The 23045-nt window shown below is 34.6% G+C and overlaps 2 protein-coding genes and 2 pseudogenes across 2 annotated transcripts; 3 read left to right on the top strand and 1 right to left on the bottom strand.

Moving 5' to 3' along the window:
• Positions 1-238: 238 nt before the first annotated feature.
• Positions 239-2901, bottom strand: LOC120216649 (annotated as a pseudogene).
• Positions 2902-9572: 6671 nt separating this feature from the next.
• On the top strand, positions 9573-13626 carry LOC120216756 (annotated as a pseudogene).
• A 1644-nt stretch (positions 13627-15270) lies between these two features.
• LOC120216758 (cold-regulated protein 28-like) lies at positions 15271-16107 on the top strand. Its single transcript, XM_039214097.1, has 3 exons — positions 15271-15383; positions 15522-15716; positions 15814-16107. The coding sequence occupies exons 1-3, from the start codon at positions 15273-15275 to the stop codon at positions 16105-16107; spliced, it is 600 nt and encodes a 199-aa protein (XP_039070028.1). The 5' UTR covers positions 15271-15272.
• Positions 16108-18398: 2291 nt separating this feature from the next.
• LOC120216650 (coenzyme Q-binding protein COQ10 homolog, mitochondrial-like) lies at positions 18399-22741 on the top strand. Its single transcript, XM_039214001.1, has 5 exons — positions 18399-18496; positions 18636-18983; positions 19099-19294; positions 20144-20275; positions 22343-22741. The coding sequence occupies exons 2-5, from the start codon at positions 18667-18669 to the stop codon at positions 22463-22465; spliced, it is 768 nt and encodes a 255-aa protein (XP_039069932.1). The 5' UTR covers positions 18399-18496; positions 18636-18666; the 3' UTR covers positions 22466-22741.
• Positions 22742-23045: the final 304 nt, after the last annotated feature.

The raw sequence follows: 23045 nt of genomic DNA on the forward strand, positions 1-23045 counted from the left end.
CAAAGAGCTTATGCATATATGCATAGTCCTATCCTCTGATTTAAGTAAGCAAAATATCAAGTTGCTACGAGAATAGCATTGACTAAATGAACCAACAAAACCAAATTCGATTAGCGGCCTAAAAAATTTACACATGGTGCAACTATATGAGCCATCTTCATAGAATGAAATTACAAATATTGCAAGATTATAATTCTACATTGCTCTAGTTTTAGCTAAAGGGAGCAACTATCATCGACATCTAACTATGTGCAACCGCCTGCCGTGCATAATTTTAACTAAGAATCAGAAGTTGAAGTTCCACGTTCACCATTGACCAGTCTGAGTTCTACGTAAGCATCGCTTCATAGTTCCTTCTTGCGTGTTCATCCTCTCGATGACCTGCGACAATCAATCAATTGAATCTTGATTTAGAATATAGAAATTTCAAAGATGCCAAGTTTTAAGCAAGTTTCTAAAAATAAATAAAGAAAAGTGTAACAGAGAATAGGTCAAAAGAAAAAAAATGGAGTTGCACAGTGCAGATTAAACAACGCTCGTAATACGAAAGTAGCCAACTAGAGAGTACATGGCGCAAGTCAAACGTTAAAAAGGGTTACCAAAAATGAACTTGGAACACCCTCAAACTTTTCATGCAAAAGTAACCAGATTAAAGAGTCCCCGAGCCTGTCCCCATGCTCAGATGGAATAGAAACAGAAAAACTTAGTGAATTCTAGACATGAGGGCACAACTCTAAATTTCTAGAAAATGAGGTTTATAAAACACTGGAAAATGCATGCCATATGATGATGCCTCGTGATGTTCGAGGAGGTAATAAATCAAGCTCTTAGCAAATAAATAAGAAAAGAGAGAGACTACTACTCTTTACCTGATTTTTCTGCATTTCCATGAGTTATGCCTGCAGCAACCAATGTACAGACAATGAGAATGTGAGCAGCTGTTTGCCATAAGCAAACAATAAGAAAAATGGTGTACAAACGAAGATGGAGAACATACATGTCTCTTCCGCAATTCTTGATTCTCCTCTTTTAGCTTTGCAACTTCTGCTTCCAGTTCCATTGTATAAGCCTAGCAGAGAAGCATAAACCATAAGAAACTTCGGAGCATGTATTTTGTGACGAACCATACTTTTACCATGGGATAGAACTGTTTTGGTTGATATAGTTATAACCAAATCCACAAGGTCAAGAATGTAAAACTCAATCAATGGTTTTATAGATTCTTATACGATGCACAACTTCAAACTTCTCATCGTGTTTAACAAGTGCTCCATTACCTGGTGACAAGGATCTTTATAAATTCTCATGACCTCAACTTACCAAAATCTTTCATCTCTTGTTATATCAGATTATTATCAAAATTACCATACTGCAGCATAGAACTTCCACGCAGTTTGGGAATGAACCAAGTCACACATAATATTAACAGAAGGTCAATGGCTGATAAAACTCATCAGACCACACCAAGAGGAAACCGGGTGGGAAGGTGTTCCTTAAAAGGCTCATCAAAAAACAGTGTAAAAAGTCTAAGTTTCACTCAGTGGCCATGAGAAAATATCAAATGAGCAGACGGATAACAATGCATATATATTGAACTTTGCACTTTGAGGAACTAACAGCTAAGAAGGAAGATTAAACAAATTTGAGTAAATCAAAAAGTATATTCACCTGCTTGCGTGCCCGCGATCTTGCCGCTGATTCTCTGTTCTTTATCATTCTCTTTTGCCTCCTCTCAACAACCTTTTCCACCGCACTGTATTTCCTACCCCTCAATCTTCCATTAAACACGTAAGGAACTGGGGAAACTGAGGAAGTATCTCCACTGCTCTTCCCAAAACAAAAGCTGGTTCGCAGGCGATCCGGTCACAACACTGAGTGGCCCTCCTAAACCAACCATCCCCATCCCTCCACCAGCCTGAATCAGACCATTACTTATTCCCTGATCCCCAATCCCATGATTTCCACCCCGAATTCCAGGACTCCCCAACTGACCACCACTTTGTAAAGGCATCTAAGCTCCATACCCTACACCAGTTTGCTTAGGAAAAATTGGTTGTTGTTGTTGCTGCTGAGCCAACGGGTGTTGGTTTGATCTAACTCCAGTAACATTGGAAGGCAAATTGGAAGCCTGGATACCAATATGATTACCACCTTCAGGAATCCTATTCCCCATCAAATTTGGACCTTTGCCACCTTGTTGAAACCCAATTTCAAAACAAGTATTATTCCCACCAAAGAATCCCCCATTGTTAAAATTCCCAGCCAATTGAGCATCTTCTCTTACCACACCAGCCCTCACCAAGAACTCCTCCAAAGTCATCTCTCCTAAAGTCTGCTGCCTTTGTGGCATATTCTTAGTGCCTCCGGTTCCAATACCGTCTTTCCCTAACGAATACTCCCTTTAAATATCTTTCCAAACTTCATCAACAGTTTTCTGGCTAAGTGTTCTTGGCAAAGTCAAAGACCCTTGCCTTTGTAACCCTCCATTTCCTTCTAGAGCGCCACCGGAAGACGCCATTGTTTGAGTTTCTTCAGCACTCCAAATGTTCTTCAACAGCTCATCCATGTTCATTGAACCGAAATCTTTTCCTATTCCACCCATGGTGCTTTGAAACTCATCAAAGGTTAGAGAATAGATTGTTGACTGTCTAGTTAACTGGTTATTCCCCGGCAGTTTATTTTCGCCGCCGCCAAGGTTACTTCCAAAGTACTTGAAGTTCATGTTAGTCCCCATTAAAATCTGTATAAAACAGTGTAAAAAAAACTTGGGTTCTAAAAATATTTGCTACCACTTCAAAGAAAGCAAAACAGATAAGATCCACACAATTTGAAGGTTTGTATATTTCTATGTTTTTTAAGTTCTCGTTTGAAAAAAAGAAAGAAATAAAACCACCAAAAATCAAGATCTATACAGGGACTTTTTAACTAAGGAAAACAATCAAAAGCATAAACATAGAACAAAGAAGCTAAGATAAAAATGGATGTAAAAAATCAACTCTTTCTTTTTTGCTAGTAACACCTATCATTTAAATGTGCAAAAGAATATACAAGTTCTCAACAATCAGAAAGCCGAAGATCTGAGCTAAGGAAAACGTAAGCTTTTTCTCCGGGGTAAAAAGGCATTAAAATTTAACAGGCCGGATAGATAATTGATGAGAGAACAAAATCAGATCATACAAATTAGTTGATTAATTATCCCAAAAAAATACCCTTTTTTTAAAACAAGTGAAAACAAACACAGCAAAGAGAAGAATGGGCAGGAGCTAGAGAGAGGAGCAAGCAAAGCACTGAAGTTAGAGAGAGATATATTAAAAAAAAAATATTTTTCATTTTTTTGGGGTATTTTTCCCGATATATCACCATTTGACTTTATATTTCCATAGCGCGGCCCCTGAAGCACGCCTTACTCTACGTAGTGCTATAGCGCGGTGCAGGGGCCGTGCTTTTCAATTATCACATGCTCAATTATCAGACATGATTTACCCGAACTTCTTGGCTTTAAAACATCCTCTCTCGACTATAAATAACCCTCTCCCCGTAAACTCTCTCACCAACAATCCTTTCAACCAATAAATAACACCCGACAATCCTCTTATATTTGATTCAGAAGTTCGTTCGATTTTTCGTTATAAGGTAATTTTGTTATATTATTTTTTTATAATTATATATGATTATTTGAAAAAAAATATTATACTAATTGTTTTCAATTAATTTATGTGTTTGTAAAATTGGAAAGCGGAAGCATACGTCGAAATATTTTTGCGGTGCAGATAATAATATAAAATTATATTATTTAAATTATTTACGTTAATGTGTAAAATTTTTATTGTGTTATATTTTCGTTCATATATTATTTATTTAATCAAGTTTGTTTCAATTATTTTTTTGCAGATATAATATTGTCGCACTTTGAAACTCTAAGAATGGCGCGACTTTTAGTTATTGTTTATTATGATGAAGAAATTCGAGAAGATGAAACCGGCGTTGTTTTCGTATCAAATGAGCGTGTTAAAATATCATTCAAGAGAAATATAACTCTTGAGGAACTGATAACGAAGATTTTGATTAAGGTTCATGTTGGAAGTAGTAGAAGAATGTTGTCGTTGCAGTACAGATTTCCAACATCATTGTTTCCATTAACTTATACAGCTTTCGAACTATCGAACAATGATGATGTTGAAATGATGGCTAATTCTCAAAGTAATTATTCAGACGCCAATATTGAGATGTATGCAAAGTTTGTTCAAGTACGTGCTGTTCGGGGTCAGTCATTAATCTCCCACAATGGGCTGGCTGAATAAGTTGATCAAGTTGACATCCCGACTATAGTAATGTGTAATGATTTTAACGCCATAATATGAAACTCGCATCATGGTGTCGTCACATCAACTTCAATGGGGAGACATTCATCTGCAACTCCTTACGATATGTATCGAGGTAGGTCAACGAACAATCTGTATGACAACATCGCGTCCAGTTCAAGGGGAAGACATTCATCTGCAAATTTCTTTGACCTTAATATGGAGATGTCATCGACGTAACAATCTATAACAATCTATGCAGTTTCCATTTGACACGATGGCTTCAAGCTCCAGGGAGAGGCATTCCACTGCGAGCTTTTTCGATCTCAATATCGATATGCCTTCTAGTTCAAGGGGAAGACATGCAAGTAGTAGGTTCTTCCACCTAAATGTGGAGAGCATGGAGGAACCACATCTCCACCAGAAGAATCGCTTCGTGAACCTGGTGCGGATGGTGCTGAGACTGGACTATTCATTCACCCAGAATCACCGTAATTCAACTTCGATGATGATGTAGATGAAGTTCCCTCAAATGTGGCACAAGCTAACCCTCTAGCACACATGTATGATTTCCGTATCATACAAGCGATATATTAAAACTTTAAATTATATTAAAACGTTAAAATGTTACTGTATCAGCAAAATGTTGCGATATATGATTTCCATCCAAGCGAAGTAGATCTCCTTCCATTTTATATATACAAAATTTTAATTAAATAAAATATTAAAAAATTTAAATACTTAAATAAATTAAAAACAAAATATTAAATATAATAAAATATACCTTAAACAGTTAAAATATAATATAAGAATATTTGAGAGAAGTTGAGAGGATTTGGTGTGATGAAAGTGATTGTAAATGAGGGTATTTATATGGAGGGGGTGGGGTGTGAACGAAAGGGGTAGGTGGGTAATTAAACCTAAGGCGCGCCGTCACGCCTTACTGCAAATGGTGTTAGATCGAGAAAAATAGTCTGAAGGGTGTCTGACAGAGAAATATAAAGTCAAAGGGTGATATATCGGGAAAAAGTATCCTTCAGACACCATGCCTTAGCTGAAACTCTAACATATTCTGACAAGGCGCGAATCGTCATCTGTGCCTTAGCATTTTAAAAAAATATGCTTTAAAAAAATAAAAATATAGGGACTAACATCGTAATTTAATACATATTAGTTCTATGAGTTGAATAACTTAATGAGGTTAGCTTATATAGGCATATTGTAATATTTAGATTATGTTTCTTGACAATGTGAGATAAAAGGTAAAAGGTGCATTTCTTGACAATGTGTTAATTCAAATATTCAAAATATAAATAAATATATTAAAAATAAAATACTAAAAACACTATCTAAAATGATAAATAATAAATTATTCAAAAATAAAAATAAAAAAAACATATATTATACATAATATATAACAAGTTATGAGACATTTCATAAAGACCTTAACAAGATTTGAATTGATTATCTATAAAACAAGTTAAACATGATTGATTATCTATAAAACAAGTTAAACATGATTAATATCTACGCTCTAACTTGAGGAGAGTTTTAGGGATTTGCAGCTTAAATCTTATAGATTGATATATATTGTATTTAATGTAGAATAAAATATAATTAATATAGGATATTACTTTACATATTATAGATCTTTATATTTGTATATATACATGTAATGTTTATGAATAGTAAATAAGGAGCATTGATCTCTGCTTTACATTTTCTAAACATTGTCAAGAAACATAACTTAAACACTCTAATATGCATGTATAAATTCAACTCATGGAACTAATATGTACTAAATTATGATGTTAGTCTCTATAGTTTTATTTTTTAATTTTTTTAAAGTATATATATTTTTTAAAATTCTAAGACGCAGATGACGATCTTCGTATTGTCAGAATATGTCAGAGGTTCAGCTAAGGCACCATCCTTTATGATTAAAGTCATAATTTACCTTATTGCCTAGAGAAAGTGGGTGGAAAATATTTTAGTTCAAGAAGAGAATGAGTAAGAAAAGGTTGTTGAGAAATGAGCTTTATTTTGGGTTTCTAATATCAAGATAGTGCATTTCTAATCCTTTGTGATGCTAAGGCTTTCATAATCATGATGTTTTGGTGGGGGTGTTAAGCATATTTGGGGGTTTTGTTTGATTTCAAGATTAGATGGATTTTTTTTTTGTGTAAAACGTGTATTTTTATGGTACTTTGTGACCCTAAGTAACTTTTATAAGCTTTAGCACATTATTTGGGACCAAACTAAGACCTTTGGGACGATTCTTGAGTGTTTCCCGAGCTTAAATAAGACAGTTCTAGGTTTTAGTATCGATACTAGATGATTTTTGGGTAGTTTTAACATGGAATATTGATACTGAGGGGAGGAGTATCGATGATGCCCTTATGGTATCGATATTGAGGGTATCTAGTATCGATATTGGGTAAATTTTTAGCACGCAAAAGTTGTTTTTGGTACCAATACTCATAGGGGTATCAATACTTGAGTAGGGGTTATCGATACTTCATGTAAGGTACATATACTACCCATTTTGGATGATTAAATTAGACTTTGTTAAGACCCATAAGAGTTAAAGATAACCTGTAATGATGAGACTTAGTCTGTGATGGACATAAATGGAAAAAGGTGCCTAGAAATACACATATGAATGTGTTACAATTGAAGTAACCATATTAGGCATAATACGTCCAAGCATCTTCATTCGAGTACGTATCGAGTAACTAAGAATGAAATATTGTTGCAGAAGATGTATTAACAAGTGGTGTGATGAACTAATCAGATTACATAATAGAGAAAACATATATTACGAGAACATCAATGAATTAAGAATGTATTAGCCGTCCCTCCAATTCAAGGGTGAATTGAGGGAGAGCTTGATGAGAGCGACTAGAGTATCGCTACTAAGAAATGAAACCGAGTCATGTTTTAGGCTAACAAATAATACAACAAGTGAACAACAGAAACAATAATTTTTGTAAAATCATGAAAAGCATAGAGACCTCCTTAGAGACATAAATGCGTAAAACACCCTTTAGTGTTAAATGACCATAATAGAGTATCTTAATAGACCAATATTTGTAACAAACTAATAAACTCTTGTACAACTTTCTAGATGACAGAATGAGCGAGATAGTAACTAGTGAGGGGATAACCTCATTTTACCTTAGTGGGGCATTGCCAGTGATTTGTGGCCTTTGAGGCCCTTAATCATGCATGTATGGTTGTATTAGTACATGACAACAAGTATCCTTAAAGCTTGGTTCGATTCTATGTGAGATGGAGTCGATGCTTCAGTGGAGCAGGAATTTTACTGATGATATGTGATACTGGGTTCCCCCTTCATGATCTATCTGACGCTATGTGAGAATAAGACATCATTCAACAGTTTAGTGAAAATTTTACTGATGTTATGTGATATCGGGATTCCCTCATTTGTCTAGTATAAAATGCTATGTGATACCAGATACTAGTAGTGTGCCATGTGTTGTATTTAGAGGATGCACAACAGTTTCAATCATTGTAGAGAGGTGAACTCATGGCGAGGCCCTTAGCAGAGGATTAATAGAAGCATGAGACTCCTACTTTAGTGATAGAATAGTTGAACCTTAAGTAGGTAGCACTTGATTATGATCATGCATGTACATATTGCTTAGTAACATGCCTTCTATCATGTTTATGTTTTATGAGACTCATAATGTTGCTCTAGATTAACGATTATATTGTTGGATTTGTAAGCTCAATGTTCGGATTTTTTCGTTCGCATGTTATTAGCTCGAGTCGTTCGAAGAGCACCGTCACAATAGGACTTTCAACATGTCTTCCAAAGTATTGTACTATAGCTTTAGTGGACTCGTGTATTCATTGAACCTTAATTATGTTTTTGGATTATCAAACTTTGAGTTGTGTTACTTGATTTAAATTATGTGTCACGGAGCTCCGGTTTGTAAAGTATTTTATAACCATTGTTAATGTTTTTTTAATGAATTTATGGGTTTTAAATGGAAACGAAAAAGATATTTGAAATTTTAGTGGTTGTCTCGACAACCCAATATGACACTTTAGGTTCAATCGAGTTTAAGGTGTTACATAATGGATGAATCAATTAAGCATCTCAATCTATTCACTTATAATATGTCCGGAATATGCTTTTCTAGAAGGGGGAAAAAACTAAAAACAACATTATATAAACAGGTTCAGAGTATTACCCTCCATCAACGCCATGTGAGAATGAAGATGTCTGCATTTCCATTCAGAAGTTAATAAAAATATACCAATGCGGAGTAGGTTTGTCCCACGCATGCTACATAAGCAATTTTGATTGCAAAACTTCCGCATTTCTAAACACAAGTCTTCTGGCCCAAACACACAAGAGAACTAGTGAATGGACCCCTTGCAAATCAATATCATCAAAAGGCATAACCCTAGTATGTATAGATTTGATTAGATTCGCTACATGTTACCCAGCCCACCATCACATCCAGTAAACACATTTCTACCAGTCGTCATCTTATGAACAAATGAAAAAGGCAAAAAGCAGAGGAATTTATTGTAGTAACAAAATAGGATTGATTTTTAAATTTTATTCTTAATTAAATAAGAAAAATACCGTGAAGCTTCTGAAATGAAAACCCTGCCGTAGCGGGAGAAGTAATACTAGTAACCATCGTTTATTCTATCTCGAAGGAACTAAACGTATTTCTGATTATTTTTTTTTCTTATTACAACTTCACGTATGATTGATCGGTGATTTTAGTGATAAACTATTACCAACAACTCAAAGTCTCCTATATGATAATCGGAAAATTGATTTTATGAAAAACTCCGTATTGCAACTCGGATTTTATTAAGGAATCTTTTTCGTTGTGTATCGCAATAAACAGTTGAAAATAATACTATTAGTATTAGTCTACTATCTCCGGTTGAGAATTCTTCAGCTTTATTGGGTTTTGACTAGGCTAGTGTATACACGACTTTCTTAAGTTTTCCGGTATATATGAAATGCAGAATTATCGTGTAACTTCACCTACTGCATCAATGTCAAAGTAAGAGATAAGTTGTGGTTATCATAGGAGAAGCTCTGAACTTCCATTTCAAGTCATATCTGTAGAAAATAAAACCAATTCTACTTCTATCAAGCGTTGAATCACTGTTCAGCATACGATAAATTGAGATACATATGTCAGATTATTACATATTCTTATACTTCTTGTATCCCATTTGAAGTAGTATTTCTCATTATCTTCGGATTAAAACAGAATGTCTCAAATCTCATTTTTCTTTCTGGTTTTGCCATTAATAATGACAACAATAGCTCAATCCAACTGAAAGGATGGGGACGACTGTGCAATGAAACATTACAGAACCAGGATAATAGGCGGCGTTATCGACTACAGCTCTCGTGTTGGGAGGGAGCAGGGAGTTGCAATGGAAATGACGCCAGGATTTCCATCGTTCAACTTGCTTGATCCAGCTGGTTTTACGCTTCAAAGATTCACAGGGAAGCTCAGCTCGAGCAGCTTCTTCTGGTAAATAGTTTCTTACTACGTTGCACGGGGACGGCAGAGGAAGGGCGTTTCAAGTACCCGAAACGTCCCTGGCACGGGGACGGCCAGGATACGTACTGGGGACGTGCCACGGTGGCAGGGTACGGCCGAACGATACGGGGAACGTTTCGGTGCTCGCTGGAGACGTTTCGGTCCTCTGGAAATAGCTATTGACGGCGTAGTTGCAGTGATCTTTCACCGTGTCGGGTTAAAGCAACCATCTTTCTGGAGAATCGCAGAACAAACAGCTCCAGCTCCACGCGTAATCCAATGTCTTCTGAAGCATTTGATCACCAACTCCATCTTTACATAAGCAATAAGTAGCACCTAAACAAAAACCCCAAGCAAAAAATCGATCATTAAGATGCCATCTGTGAGTTTTCTCGGAAATCTTTAACAGGAAAATCCAAAGAACTTACTTGAACGGCCAGTCATGGCCAAGAACAGCAACAGACTAATTAAAAGGGCGATGACTTGTGCAAGATTATGAGGAAATTAAAGAGAAACCAGAAAGTTGCAGGAAAGAAGAAAGAGAACAAATGGAGACTTGTAGATAAATACTATGGGAGGAAGATGGTGGATATATAACCTTTTTAGGGTTTATTTATTTGATGTGAAATAAATATTAGATCATCAACAATTATTTAAAAAATAAGGGTAAATTATAAATTTGGTAATTATATTTTACTCTCTCCATATTTAATCATTGTACTTTAAGTTTTACAGTTTCTCACTTAAGTATTATATTGAGTGGTTTTGTCATTTGACCATTAAATAGTTAACGGCGTTTAATATTTTTTATACTTAATATTTGGTTCAGTCTTAAGATTTGACACTTTAATATTATGGTTTAATTATGGATTTATTATTTTAGAGTAACATTATGGTTTGAATCTTGAGATTTGACATTTTAATATTGTGATTTGCTTATGGATTTATTGTTCTAAATTAATATTGTGGTTGAGTCTTGATATTTGACTTTATTTATAATTTTTTACATCTATTTATAATTTTAAAATTATTTTATATGACGTACCCTTGCAGTCCCTGTACCATGTAATTTTAGAAATTACCGTTTTATGTCCCAGTCCCCGTTCCCGTATCCGTATCCGTATCCGTATCTGTATCAGTGCAACATAGGTTTCTTATTCAATATTTTTCCATGGAGTTGCTCAACTTGGATCTAATACTCTAACGCAATTTCAACGCTAGAACATCTACTGCAGTATTGGAGCTCATCGGTAGTGAAGAAGTGCAAGCAATCATCGGAACGATTACTCCGCAAGAAGCAATGATAGTATCCGAGATCAGAAAGTCCGGCAGGGATATTCCTATAATATCACTAACTTCATCACCTGCGACAGCTTCAACATTATTGAAAAATCAGTTGCCCTTTTTCGTCCAAATGGCTTGGTTCAGAGATTGATGATCATACAGCTTTCCCGCCTCAATCATCTGTCTCAGAGCAAGATGATACCATCAGACGATGGCTTAGGAAGCGGAGGAGCAAGAGCAACAGGGTCTTCATACTGGCACAATCCTCTATAGAGTTCGCTATCTCACTTTTCGAGAAGGCTAAGCAAATAGGAATGATGGAAAAAGGATATGTATGGATCGTCAGTGATGAAATTGCCAGCCTTCTTGATTCTGTTGATATTTCAGCTCTTTATAACATGCAGGGTGTACTTGGTTGCGGAATCAATTTTGCCGACTCTACTGAGTCTTTTAGACGCTTCAAAACAAAATTCCGAAAGAGCTACCGTACAAGATATGCCGAAGAAGAAGAAGAGTATTCTAGCCAAGTATTTATGCCCTGCGAGCTTATGATGCAGCTTGGACAATTGCAGAAGCCATGCACAAAACACAGGCCAATGCCACACCCAAAGAATTATTTAAACAACTATTATCAAGTAATTTTGGAGGTCTAAGCGGAAGAATAAGATTCAGAAGCAACACATTATTGCAACACCTAACCTTTGGGATCATTAATGTGGTGGGTAGCTACAGAGAGGTAGCAATTTGTCACCGTATTTCGGATTCACAGGCACCTCCGATAAACATGAAGATCACTCTAGAATTGGAAACATGACCATGAATGAATTAGGCCCGTTTTTATTGGCCTGGCGGCTTACAAACTGTTCCAAAGGGATGGACTTCTTTTGGAAAGGACAAGGTACTGAAAATTGGGGTTCCTGCCAGGGGAGCTTTTTACCTGTTTGTTAAAGTGAGCTACGACCAAAGCGTTAATGGCTCATATGTCACAGGATTTTCAGTTGAAGTGTTCGAAGCCATTCTTGAACGCCTTCCTTATCACTTACAAACTTGTTCCGTTTTATGGATCTTATGATGACATGGTGGAAGTAGTCTATAGCAAGGTCAGGTTTCTTCTTGCTATATGTCAAATGTTTCACCATGTTATAGTTATCTATCATCATCAACAGTGATTGGTGAAGCACAGATAGATTCATGTGAACTTTGTACGTAGAGGTTAGATGCAGCAGTTGGAGATACAGAAATAATGTCATATCGATATCAGTATGCAGAGTTTTCGCAGCCATACCTAGAATCCGGACTTATCATGGTAGCATCATGGTAGCGACTGTAAAACCGGATAAGTAAATAGAATGGTGGATGTTCTTGGAGACATTTTCAAGGAGAATGTGGCTGGTAACTATAGCAATGCACACTTTCATAGGATTTGTAATTTGGCTGATTGAACATGCAGAGAACCCTGATCTCAAGAGCTTTGGTTCTCTGTCACTATTTTATCCTTTGCACAAAGTAAGCTCAGTCGAAATTAATGTAAGTGTTCCATATGTTCCATCAATCTCCATAAGAGAACTTTGAAAAACGATGACATGCAGGAGAAACCACTAAGGAGCAATTTATCCAGATTTGTGCTGGCACCATGATTGTTCGCAATTCTAATCATATCAGCAAGTTTCACTGCAAGTCTTACCTCCATGTTGACAATCTCGCAACTCCAACCATCTGTTCCAGACATCGACACACTTTTGAGAACAAATGCAACTGTTGGATGTAATGGGAATTCCTTTATTGTTAGGTATTTGATCAGTGTCTCGGGTTTTAAGCCAAATAAGATCAAGAAAATCGGTTCCATTAATGACTACACGGATTCCTTTTGGAAATGGAGATATTCAAGCAGCTTTCTTTGTTGTTCCTCATGCAAAAGTCTTTCTCGCTAAGTACCGTAAAGGGTTCACCATGGCAGGACCTACCTTCAAGCTTGGTGGTTTTGGCTTTGTAATTCTTAGCACTTTTAAATATTTTTTCTTTATTAAAAGATATTAGCTATCGATTTTCCATGGACAAATCTTTTGTAAAATATATATTTTTTCTCTGCTATAGGTGTTTCCGAAAGGTTCTGCTTTGACATTTGAGTTTTCAGAGGCAATCCTCAAAGTGTAGAAAATGGAGAAATGCCGCGATTGGAAGAATACTTGCTCAACTCTTACAACATATATTCGTCTTCTACTGCCATAAGCGGAGGCTCAAGCTCAGGCTTAGGCCCTCGCCCATTCGCTGGCCTGTTTTTTGTATCAGGTGGAATCTCGGTCTTTGCTTTCGTAGTCGCTAGTGTGCGCCTGGTAAGAAGGCACGACCATTTTGTACGGGCCAAACTAAACGGAATGCGGGGGTGGGCATTTACATTTCTCGGTGAATGTAGCCGAATTGTCACATTACGCTTCTTCCAGGGAAATCCCATCGATCAAACAAATAGTCAAGGCAACATTCTAATGACATGAATTATCATCTCTGTGAAGCAATGTCTACAAGGATGAATTTCTACGGTTTCTCACTTTCTGTTCTCGTGTTGTTGTTTGAAATCAACAAATGCAATGTCAGAACCTGTTGATGACCAAGAGATGTTCCTACACTCTTACAACCATACCATTCATGACTTCAGTGTAAATGAAATTATACCCTTCTCTGTTTTGATAACCACAAAACTTATAAATTTCACACTGACCTGTGGATTTTCAAATTTCGCCTCACAGGACTTTGACAAGCTAAAAGGAGAGACAATCCAAACTTTAAACAGAAACATACAAGTGATCCAAACTGTTTTAAAAGTACAAATATAGAAATATAGAAAAAGATAAGATTACTTTATCCAAGTTGGTTTACCTTTTTCTGCACACATGTAAATTTGGATTAGCATCTCGAATTCAACTAGTATGGTGCTTTCCATGCTAGGAAAACACAAGAAATGGAAGCTAATAGATATACAAATTTCTGCATAATAACAATAAATATGATGAGTTGAATAATATTTTATCATAACATTATAATCTTTTACGTGGTGACTAAATATTATCAACTTTATAAATAAAATAAAATTAAAGACAACAAATTATTGATAATTACGTAAATATACAATTTTAATGATAACAAATTATTGATAATTACGTAAAAATACAAATTTAATAGTATTTTGATGCGCATTAGTAATGTTGTGCGTATTTTCTGTATGAATCGTAATCTTTTGTGTAAAAAATGTAATCTCTTTACATAATTGTATCATATACAATGGTAATTTACCTAGTATCTGTCCAGCACGTAATCCTTAAACTTGGTATCTGTCGTGACCTTATATATGGGCGAGACCCAGAGATTTTTTAACACTCCAACCAATATCTAGAGCTTTCTCAAAGTTTAGGGAATGCTTTGCAATTTGGAGGTTCAATGACACGTATAAAAGTGACGAGAGCTGTGAAATTTGTTTTGTCAGTCTCCTCATTCCTCGACACACCGCTTCACCAAACTCGTTTATGAGAATTTAGTGGCATAAGATAAATATAAAAAATTAGATCTATAATAATAAATATAAAAAAATAGATCATAAAAACAAGTAAAAGTAAATAAATTTATTTGTAAATGATTTTTTAGTATGTTTAATAAATTTTCTAACAAATACATTCATTTTAAATAAAAAATATCAAACAAATTTATTAAACATTAAACTCACACAAAACAATCACGATTCTATTTTAAGAGGATCCTAGTTAGATTTTAACTTACTTCAACTTGTCAAAAAAATATTCAAGTAGAAAGTGAAAAAATAATTTTAAAATATTATATTAGCATCACCGTTAACTTTTTAATAATGGGTAACGAAAAAAAGAAACAATATATAAGAAGAAGAAAAAAACAATATGTAATATTAAGTATGGTTTAAAAAATATTAGATGATCAAATAGAAATAAAATAATAGATGGATGACCAAATAGATAATTTATTATTTTTAATTATATATAAATTTATAATTTTGGACCTGGGCAGGTGCCTCTCCTGCCCATGTTCAGGGAAGACCTTGCTCTTCACCTGCCGATAGCCCCTCCTCTTCTAATCTTCTTACACTCGGGGATCTGTTTTTCACGGTGTTGTTTGCATGGAGGGTATCTGGAGAACCGAGACTAGGACAAGTTTAGACGCGTCTGCACCTGAGTTGAATCCTCAGATGTCACCCGGGGTTGCTCATCAAGAACAAAATCCAAGAATGGTACACCCTCTTCTTCTTCCTTACGGTTGTTGATTTATGCATCATTGGATTTGAGTCGTAAGAATTATATATTTTAATTTCTGTGCTTTTTTGTCTTTAAAAAAATCCTGATCATGTGTGTTAATGATAATACAACAGGATTCTCTGGTGACAGAGTCCGCTACCTTTACTAAATGGACTGATGGAAAGCACAGGTTATACCTTAAATCCATGGAAACATCCTTTGTTAACCAGTTTTATGACTCTGTGAATCTTCTTGGCTCGAACACACAAAAGGAGAAGTTACCAAGGCCTGAGTCATCAAGGCAAAAACATTGTACCTCTTCTGGCCAGGTCCAAGGCTATTAGATATTTCTTCGTACTGATGGTTTTCCTCTACGCTCCCTAAGCAAAATCTTATTTGCTGATTTGTCCCCAATCTGTATTGTAGTTTAAAGTTCTTCGAGATGGCTGCTGGAAGAAGGTCGATTTCCAAAGACCTGGAGTTCAACTTCAGAAAACAAATGACTCTCATTCTCTTGTGGCAAGCCCTTGGATCCAGCACTTTAGATCTGGATCTAAGTCAAGTGTTTTAGCCTCTTGTACTCTTCAAGTCAGTGCTTCATCAAGAGTTAAAAATGCAAACAATTTAGATGTTTTGATAAGAAAATTAGGAATAAATATTGTTTATTTTTATTCCCTCTATATGATCTCGCAAGTTGCAACAGTCAAAATCATGCTATAATTGTATTATTTTATTCAAGAAAATATACAATGGCGATGGAAATCTTAACGCAAAATTTTGTATTCTTGATTATTTATTTATCTAACGTTATATATTTTGAAATAATAATTAACAATATATAAAAATAAATTTAAATAAATGTTAATAATTCAATAAGCTTATAGAGAGAGAGAGATTATAGATACGAAAATATTAATGGGCAGCATTATTGAAAAAAATATATTATTTTCAAACAAACATTACTTTTATAGTTGTTTTAAATGAATTAATATTATAAAAAGTGTACGAGTTAGTAAAATACTAAATAACATATAAATTAAAATCAACTAAAGAAATCAATATTTCAATGGTAAATTAATAAATTTATACTTAAATTATTTCTTAAATTATTGAATTAATTTTGATAAATATTTTTATATAATATATATATATATATATTGATTTACTGACAAAGTGAGGAGATTTTTTTTTTATTTTAGTTCGTTGATCTCAGTAGTTTCTTTTCGATGCGGAGGATTATTTTTTCGATAGTTCTACAATACAACAATTTAATATAAGGTTAAGAAAAGATGTGATCGAAAATATTATAAACAAACATAACATTTTCAGTTGACTGTAGTCTAAAATGTTAACTTTTTAACATTTTCAGTAAATATTATGAAAAACGTAACATTTTCGGTTGCCAAACTAAAATCTAAAATGTTAAGAAGAAGGTTTGCATCTAAAAAATATTAAGAAAAAAATTAACAATTTAGGTTGCATCCAACCGAAAATGTTATATTTATTTATAACATTTTCGATCACGCCTTCTCTTAATCTTATATTAAGTTGTTGAACCGTAGAACTTCCCTTATTTTTCCAAAGGGAAAGTTACATAAATAATCATTGAACTTTCATTAATTTCTTATTTTGTTCATTGAACTTTAAAAACTTTTAATTTACTAACTAAACTTTCTAATTGCTCATATTTCGGTCAATCTGTCATTAGCTATTTAACGGAATTACATGGCGTTAGCATCAAAACGACGTCGTTTTAAAAAGTCAAATATACACCAAAACGACATTATTTTGAATATTTATGAAACCTCTTTTCATTTATTTCTTTTCTTTTCCTACGTCACGTTCTCTCTCTCTTTACTCGTAAGAGACCAGTTACCACCGCCAACAACCATAGCATTTTTCACACCGGCCACCACCCATCGCTGTTGATGGTGACCGTTGAACCCCAAATGTCTCTTATATATTCATTTTCGCCTCCTGAGCATGAATCTAACATCATTTTGACCAAAAAAACCAAAATCGACAGATCTAGGCTAAAATTCCTCGACTTTCTCTATTTTTTTATCATCTTCATCCACTGCTTGGTAGTTTTTTTCATCGTCGTCCATCATTTCACTACGTTGTTTATGAGATTTCTATTTTTTTAGTCGAAAGTTATTCCTTGGCTAAAAGTTGAATCAAAAAGAGTATCCATCTCTTTCTTTCGTTCTTTCCCTCTTTTTTACTCTTTTTAACTATGGTTGATGGATACATTATTGTGTTTAGTTCAAAATTTGGCTTAAGTTATAGTTTAAGCAATATGTACTAGTTTACTGGGTATTAATTTTTATGGTGGTTAATGGTGGTAGGATAAAATGGGGAGTTGTGTTTAGTTTAACAGTGAGGGATTGTTAGTGAGGGTTGTTAAGGGAAATGAAATGATTTTCGAGTGAGGATTCAATAATGGTGATGGTGAGGTTTAGTTGGGTTGTTCTTGATTTAGGTTTATTAGGCATAGTGTTTTGTGATGGTTAGTGGTGGTGGGATAAAATTAGGGTTTATGTTTGGTTTAACGATGAGTGTTTGTTGAGGGAATGAAATGGTTCTTAAGTGAGAATTCAATAGTGGTGGTTGTGGTGAGGTTCAGTTGGGTTGTTCTTGATTTAGGGAATTGGTTATGGGTTGAAGATTTGCTTTGAGTACAAAAGAAAATGATTATTTTGGATGGACATGCGACGAAGCAGAGATGAAGACGACCGACAATAGATGATCGATGGAATATCAAATTTAATAAGAAACCATAAAAAATGTATTAATAAAATATTAATAAAAGTATACATGAAAATTCAAAAAAATAAAAAAAAAATACATGTCATCACAATGTAAGAGAGATAACATAACAGTGACTAAAAAATTCAATCTTCAAAGTTTAGTTAGTAAATTAAAAATGTTTAAAATTCAGTGAGGAAAATAGGAAAATAATGAAAGTTAAGTGATATTTTTGTAATTTACCAAGGATAATAATGATATAGAAATTAGTCACGCAAGAACTCAACCTTAAATTGGAAGTTGAAACAGAAGGAATATCCAAGAAGCTCGCTCCGTTGTCCCAAACAAAGAAATTTATATGGTAAACAAGACGTCTCTTATCGTTCCCTCTTCCCCTGTCAACCTAGGGTTTCCAATTTTCCAATTATTTTAATAAGATTTTCTCGTCTTCTCCATATTATTTTTCATCATTCATTTCCCCCAATTTTTACACCTAGCAGTTTCAATTCGTGTCCAAATCATAAAATTGCAATGCTGCCGTTTTTTCCGACCTCAAAGGCGGTCGGATCGGTAATATCCCGTAGAAATGTGATTAGCCAGTTTGTTAGGCGCGCCAAGAACGGTCAGCGGTCCGGGAACTTCGATCAAATCCGATGGGTTACTAGCATTTCCGGCTCCCAAACGCCTTGGGTCCACCCGTCACTCGGTTCACGCAAGGAGGCTTCTATTGTTTCATTAAACAATTTTTTCAATCATTACACTCTACAAAGGAGACAATTTTTAGGATGTGGCGACGGAGAGGAAGGCGGCGTTTTGTCAAAAGTTTACGAGGAAAGGATCGTCATGGGGTAAATCTATCAAAATCTTCTATTTCATGTAGCTTGATATATTATTGTTAAAAGATTTAAGCTAGTATTAGTATAAGATTTCTTATTGGGTTAAGATGCTTTTGTTGATGATTAGGTATTCGCCGGAGCAATTGTTTGATGTGGTAGCTGCAGTTGATTTGTATCATGGATTTGTTCCTTGGTGTCAGCGGTCTGATATAACTAAACGGTATCGAGATGGATCATTTGATGCTGAATTAGAGATTGGTTTTAAGTTCCTTGTCGAGAGTTACGTTTCTCATGTGGAATTAAGCAGACCGAAGTTTGTGAAGGTAATAGCAGTGCATTTATCCTTATAATTAAACTGCTGCTTTTCTTTGCTTGGCTTTAGTGTGTTTTCTGCAAGTTGCTGGCATCTACTTAGTTCTGTTCATTGTTGATTGTTGTATTATGATATTTGCATATTTGATGCTTGGAAATATTGCATTATGCAAAATATAAGACCTTTTATCTGGCAGTTACTTTGGGAATGAAGTTGAATTTCAATAAGCTGTTTAATTGTATACCTTTTTGCATGCTTTGCAATTTCATGAAACGATGAGTGAGATTGTTTATATTGAGTAAGTTATTGTCTATCTATCCCTGGATGTGCTGCTTGCAATGCAAATTGTTAAGGCTTTCATTATCCTGATATTTAGGGAATAGATTAGTTGTAAATGTAGATTGGTTGCCAACCACGGATTTGAAAGCTATAAAACATTAACTGTCTGAGCATGTTTTGCAGCAACTTATGTGGATTCTATACAATACGTTCAAGGGGGCTCAGATATTAAATTTTGGATTAGGTTGAAATGGACATGATTGAGATGCAGTATTTAATGTTTTAAACATAAGATTGTAATGGCCATGCTTCTTCATGTTGATTATATTTAACTGGGGTTTTCTCTTGGCTGGATAAATTTAAAAATAAATAAATATTTTCCTAGTCTATGGCTGGATAAATTTAAAAAATCCTACTCTCTGTCTATACCATCTTGTGGGATACTATGTTCTACTTGTGATTTACAAAAAGGATATTGCTTGGCTTGCCTCTGCATAGATGACCTTTATTTTGTCCATGTAATTTAATTTTTTCCCCTCAACTCTTATTGATGATCTGACCCTATATCATATCCTTGCAGTCAACTGCTTCCGAAAGTAGCCTTTTTGATCATTTGATAAACATTTGGGAATTCAATCCCGGACCAGTGCCAGGAACTTGCAACCTTTACTTTCTAGTGGACTTTAAATTCCAGTCACCACTCTACCGGCAGGTAATGACCCCATAGGCCGTAGGGGGTTTATAGATCATTACCAATTCTTTGACTTCCCCTCTCATGGTATGCATATAACAATCTCTCTGCTGTTTATCATTTGAAGTGTTGTTTCGTTTCTCCTTTGATGCCTAGTTCTTTGCTTTTGTATTTTTGTTCATCACCTGATCCTTATGTCCTTTTGTTCTTTTTCATATAACTGCTATCAATGTTGTCAGCTAGATGCCTTTTTAAAGCTAGTTATTGACTGTGAGTAGGGCTGGCAATTATCCACGGGTGAGTGGATTATCCATCCATCCGCCCCGAATAAATGGAAGATAACCCGCGGTGAAACGGATGATTGGCGGGTGATGGATGGATCGGGTGATGGGTCGGGTCGGATATGGATGAAATTTTTTTGACCCATCACCCGCATCATCCATCCACCCATTAATATATCCATCCATCCTTATATATATATTATCCCATTAAAAATATGTCTAATTTTTTAATATTGGTTTATCCCTATTGATACTAAAATGTTATATTATAATTTTAGATTTTTTAAAATTACATTATTAAAAATATATTAAAAATGCACTATTGATAATTATAAAATTTTAAAAATATATTAAAAATTCTATAATACAAGTATACAACTACCCTCAAATTTTAATTTTAGCATTTAATATCAATATACTATATTGTACTTACCTCATAAATCGGTACCAAATCGATTAATTAATGTATTTGTAATGAACCCTAACCCTAAAACCTAAACCATAAATCTTAAACCTAAACACTAAACCTAAACTTAAAACCATTAACCCCAAACCATAAATCCGATTGTGTGATAGGAGTTAATTTGATAAATTAATGAAATTAATTTATAAAAATTTTAATAACTAATTTTTTAAATTGTTGTTACCCTAAACCCAATTACACATATGCAAACAATTATTTCCAACTGAATGATTCATGGTGAAATCGATTATGTTCAGTCTACACTTGCTTCGTCGAGTTGAAAATGCGTATGATTCAACTCTAACATTAAAGAACACGAGCTAAAAATATAAAAAAGAGTATTGATAAATACCATTTCGAGTCGAAGGACTCAATAGAGGCAGATCCATGTATACGACCAGGTGATTCAGTTTGCAATGAGGTGAGTTCGAGCTCAAAATCGAGCTTCAATCAAGTTTCAATTGAGCTCTTGAATTTTTTTGAGTTCGAGCCTTTTCGAGTTTGAGTCGAGTTTTAATATTATCTTTTGAGTTGAGCTTGAAAATTTTAGGCTCGTGAGTTTTCGAGTCGAGTCGAGCTTACTTTTAAAGTTTTTCGTTTACACCCCTAATAGTATCATCCATTTATCACCTGCTCCACCTGCGGATGATGGATGGAGCGGATATGGATGAAAATTTTGGTGGGTGATGGATGGTGTGGATGGAGATTTAGACCCGCGGGTGATGGGGCGGATGAAGCTCCACCCGACCCATCTCCGATCCATTGCCAGCCCTACCTGCGAGTGGATACTTTTGCTTGTGAAAACTTTTAGCCAAATTAAAATAGGGTACATTACGCGTTTAGTACCTAAACTATCAATTTTGATATGTTTTAGTACCTAAACTTTCAATTTTTCAAAACCATAACTAAAGTTTAGTTTTTGTTTCATTTTAGTACCCTTGTTCAAAATTTAACATTAAGTTTGAATTTTTTTTGAAAGTTTAGATACTATAACAGACCAAAACTGATAGTTTAGGTACTAAACGCGTTAACTTGACGGCGAGGTACTAAAATGAAACAAAAACTAAACGTTAGGTATGATTTTGAAAATAATTGAAAGTTTAGGTATTAAAATGGACCAAAACTGATAATTTAGCTATTAAATGCGTAGTTTACAAATAAGTAAATAAAATAAAATTCAAGGACGAATAGATTTCATCAAGTCTTTTGGATTCAAGGGATTTGTATGTTGCTTTAAAAAACTAGAACTTTTCGCTTGTGATTTTTTGGGATTTGAAATGAATTTTTATTTGGGGTAAGCTTGAATCATCTCGAATCATCCTAATCTTTTGTTGCGTCTGACAGGTCGCATCCATGTTCTTTAAGGAAGTAGTGTCCCGAATGATCAGCTCATTTAGTGAACGTTGCCGATTGATATATGGACCTGGGGTTCCGGTCCTTGAGAACTCTTATGTAGGAAGGACATGAACGTTTGTTTCCGGAAGCCGGTTTGAAGTGCTGTGTAGAGCATTTAAGGGCAGCATCTGGAATTATTATTATTATTATTTATAAAGACACTCTCACGTTGCCGTGTTTGTTTTCAGTACTGCCCGCCCATTATAGGTTCGCCTTAACCTTGATAGGTATTCGTTTGCCCTCGTCCAATTTTCACAAAGATTAATCGATATGGCATTCAACCAATTTCAGCTTTTGCCTCGTTTTTTACACTAGTTATGTCGATATTTTACAGATTTGCAATTGATAGCTGTTGTCTGTCAACCATGCATTTGTGGTGTTGCACACAATAATCTAATAATAGCATGATATTTTCACTTCAACAACTTAGTCGGAAAGCATTGAAGATGGGTACAACCTTAATATAAGGCTAAGGTAAGACGTTATCGAAATGTTAAATTTTTTTAAACATTTTCGGTAAAAAATTACCTAAAACATTAATTTTTTTACCTAAAACATTAATGTTTTTAATATTTATAGTAAAGTGTCAGATATTAACATTTCTGTTGGATATAATAATATTTTAGGTAATTTTTTACCGGAAATGTTAAAA

Source organism: Hibiscus syriacus, unplaced genomic scaffold (genome assembly GCF_006381635.1).
Source record: "Hibiscus syriacus cultivar Baekdansim isolate YM2019G1 unplaced genomic scaffold, ASM638163v2 tig00110163_pilon, whole genome shotgun sequence".
Classification (NCBI taxonomy): Eukaryota; Viridiplantae; Streptophyta; class Magnoliopsida; order Malvales; family Malvaceae; genus Hibiscus; species Hibiscus syriacus.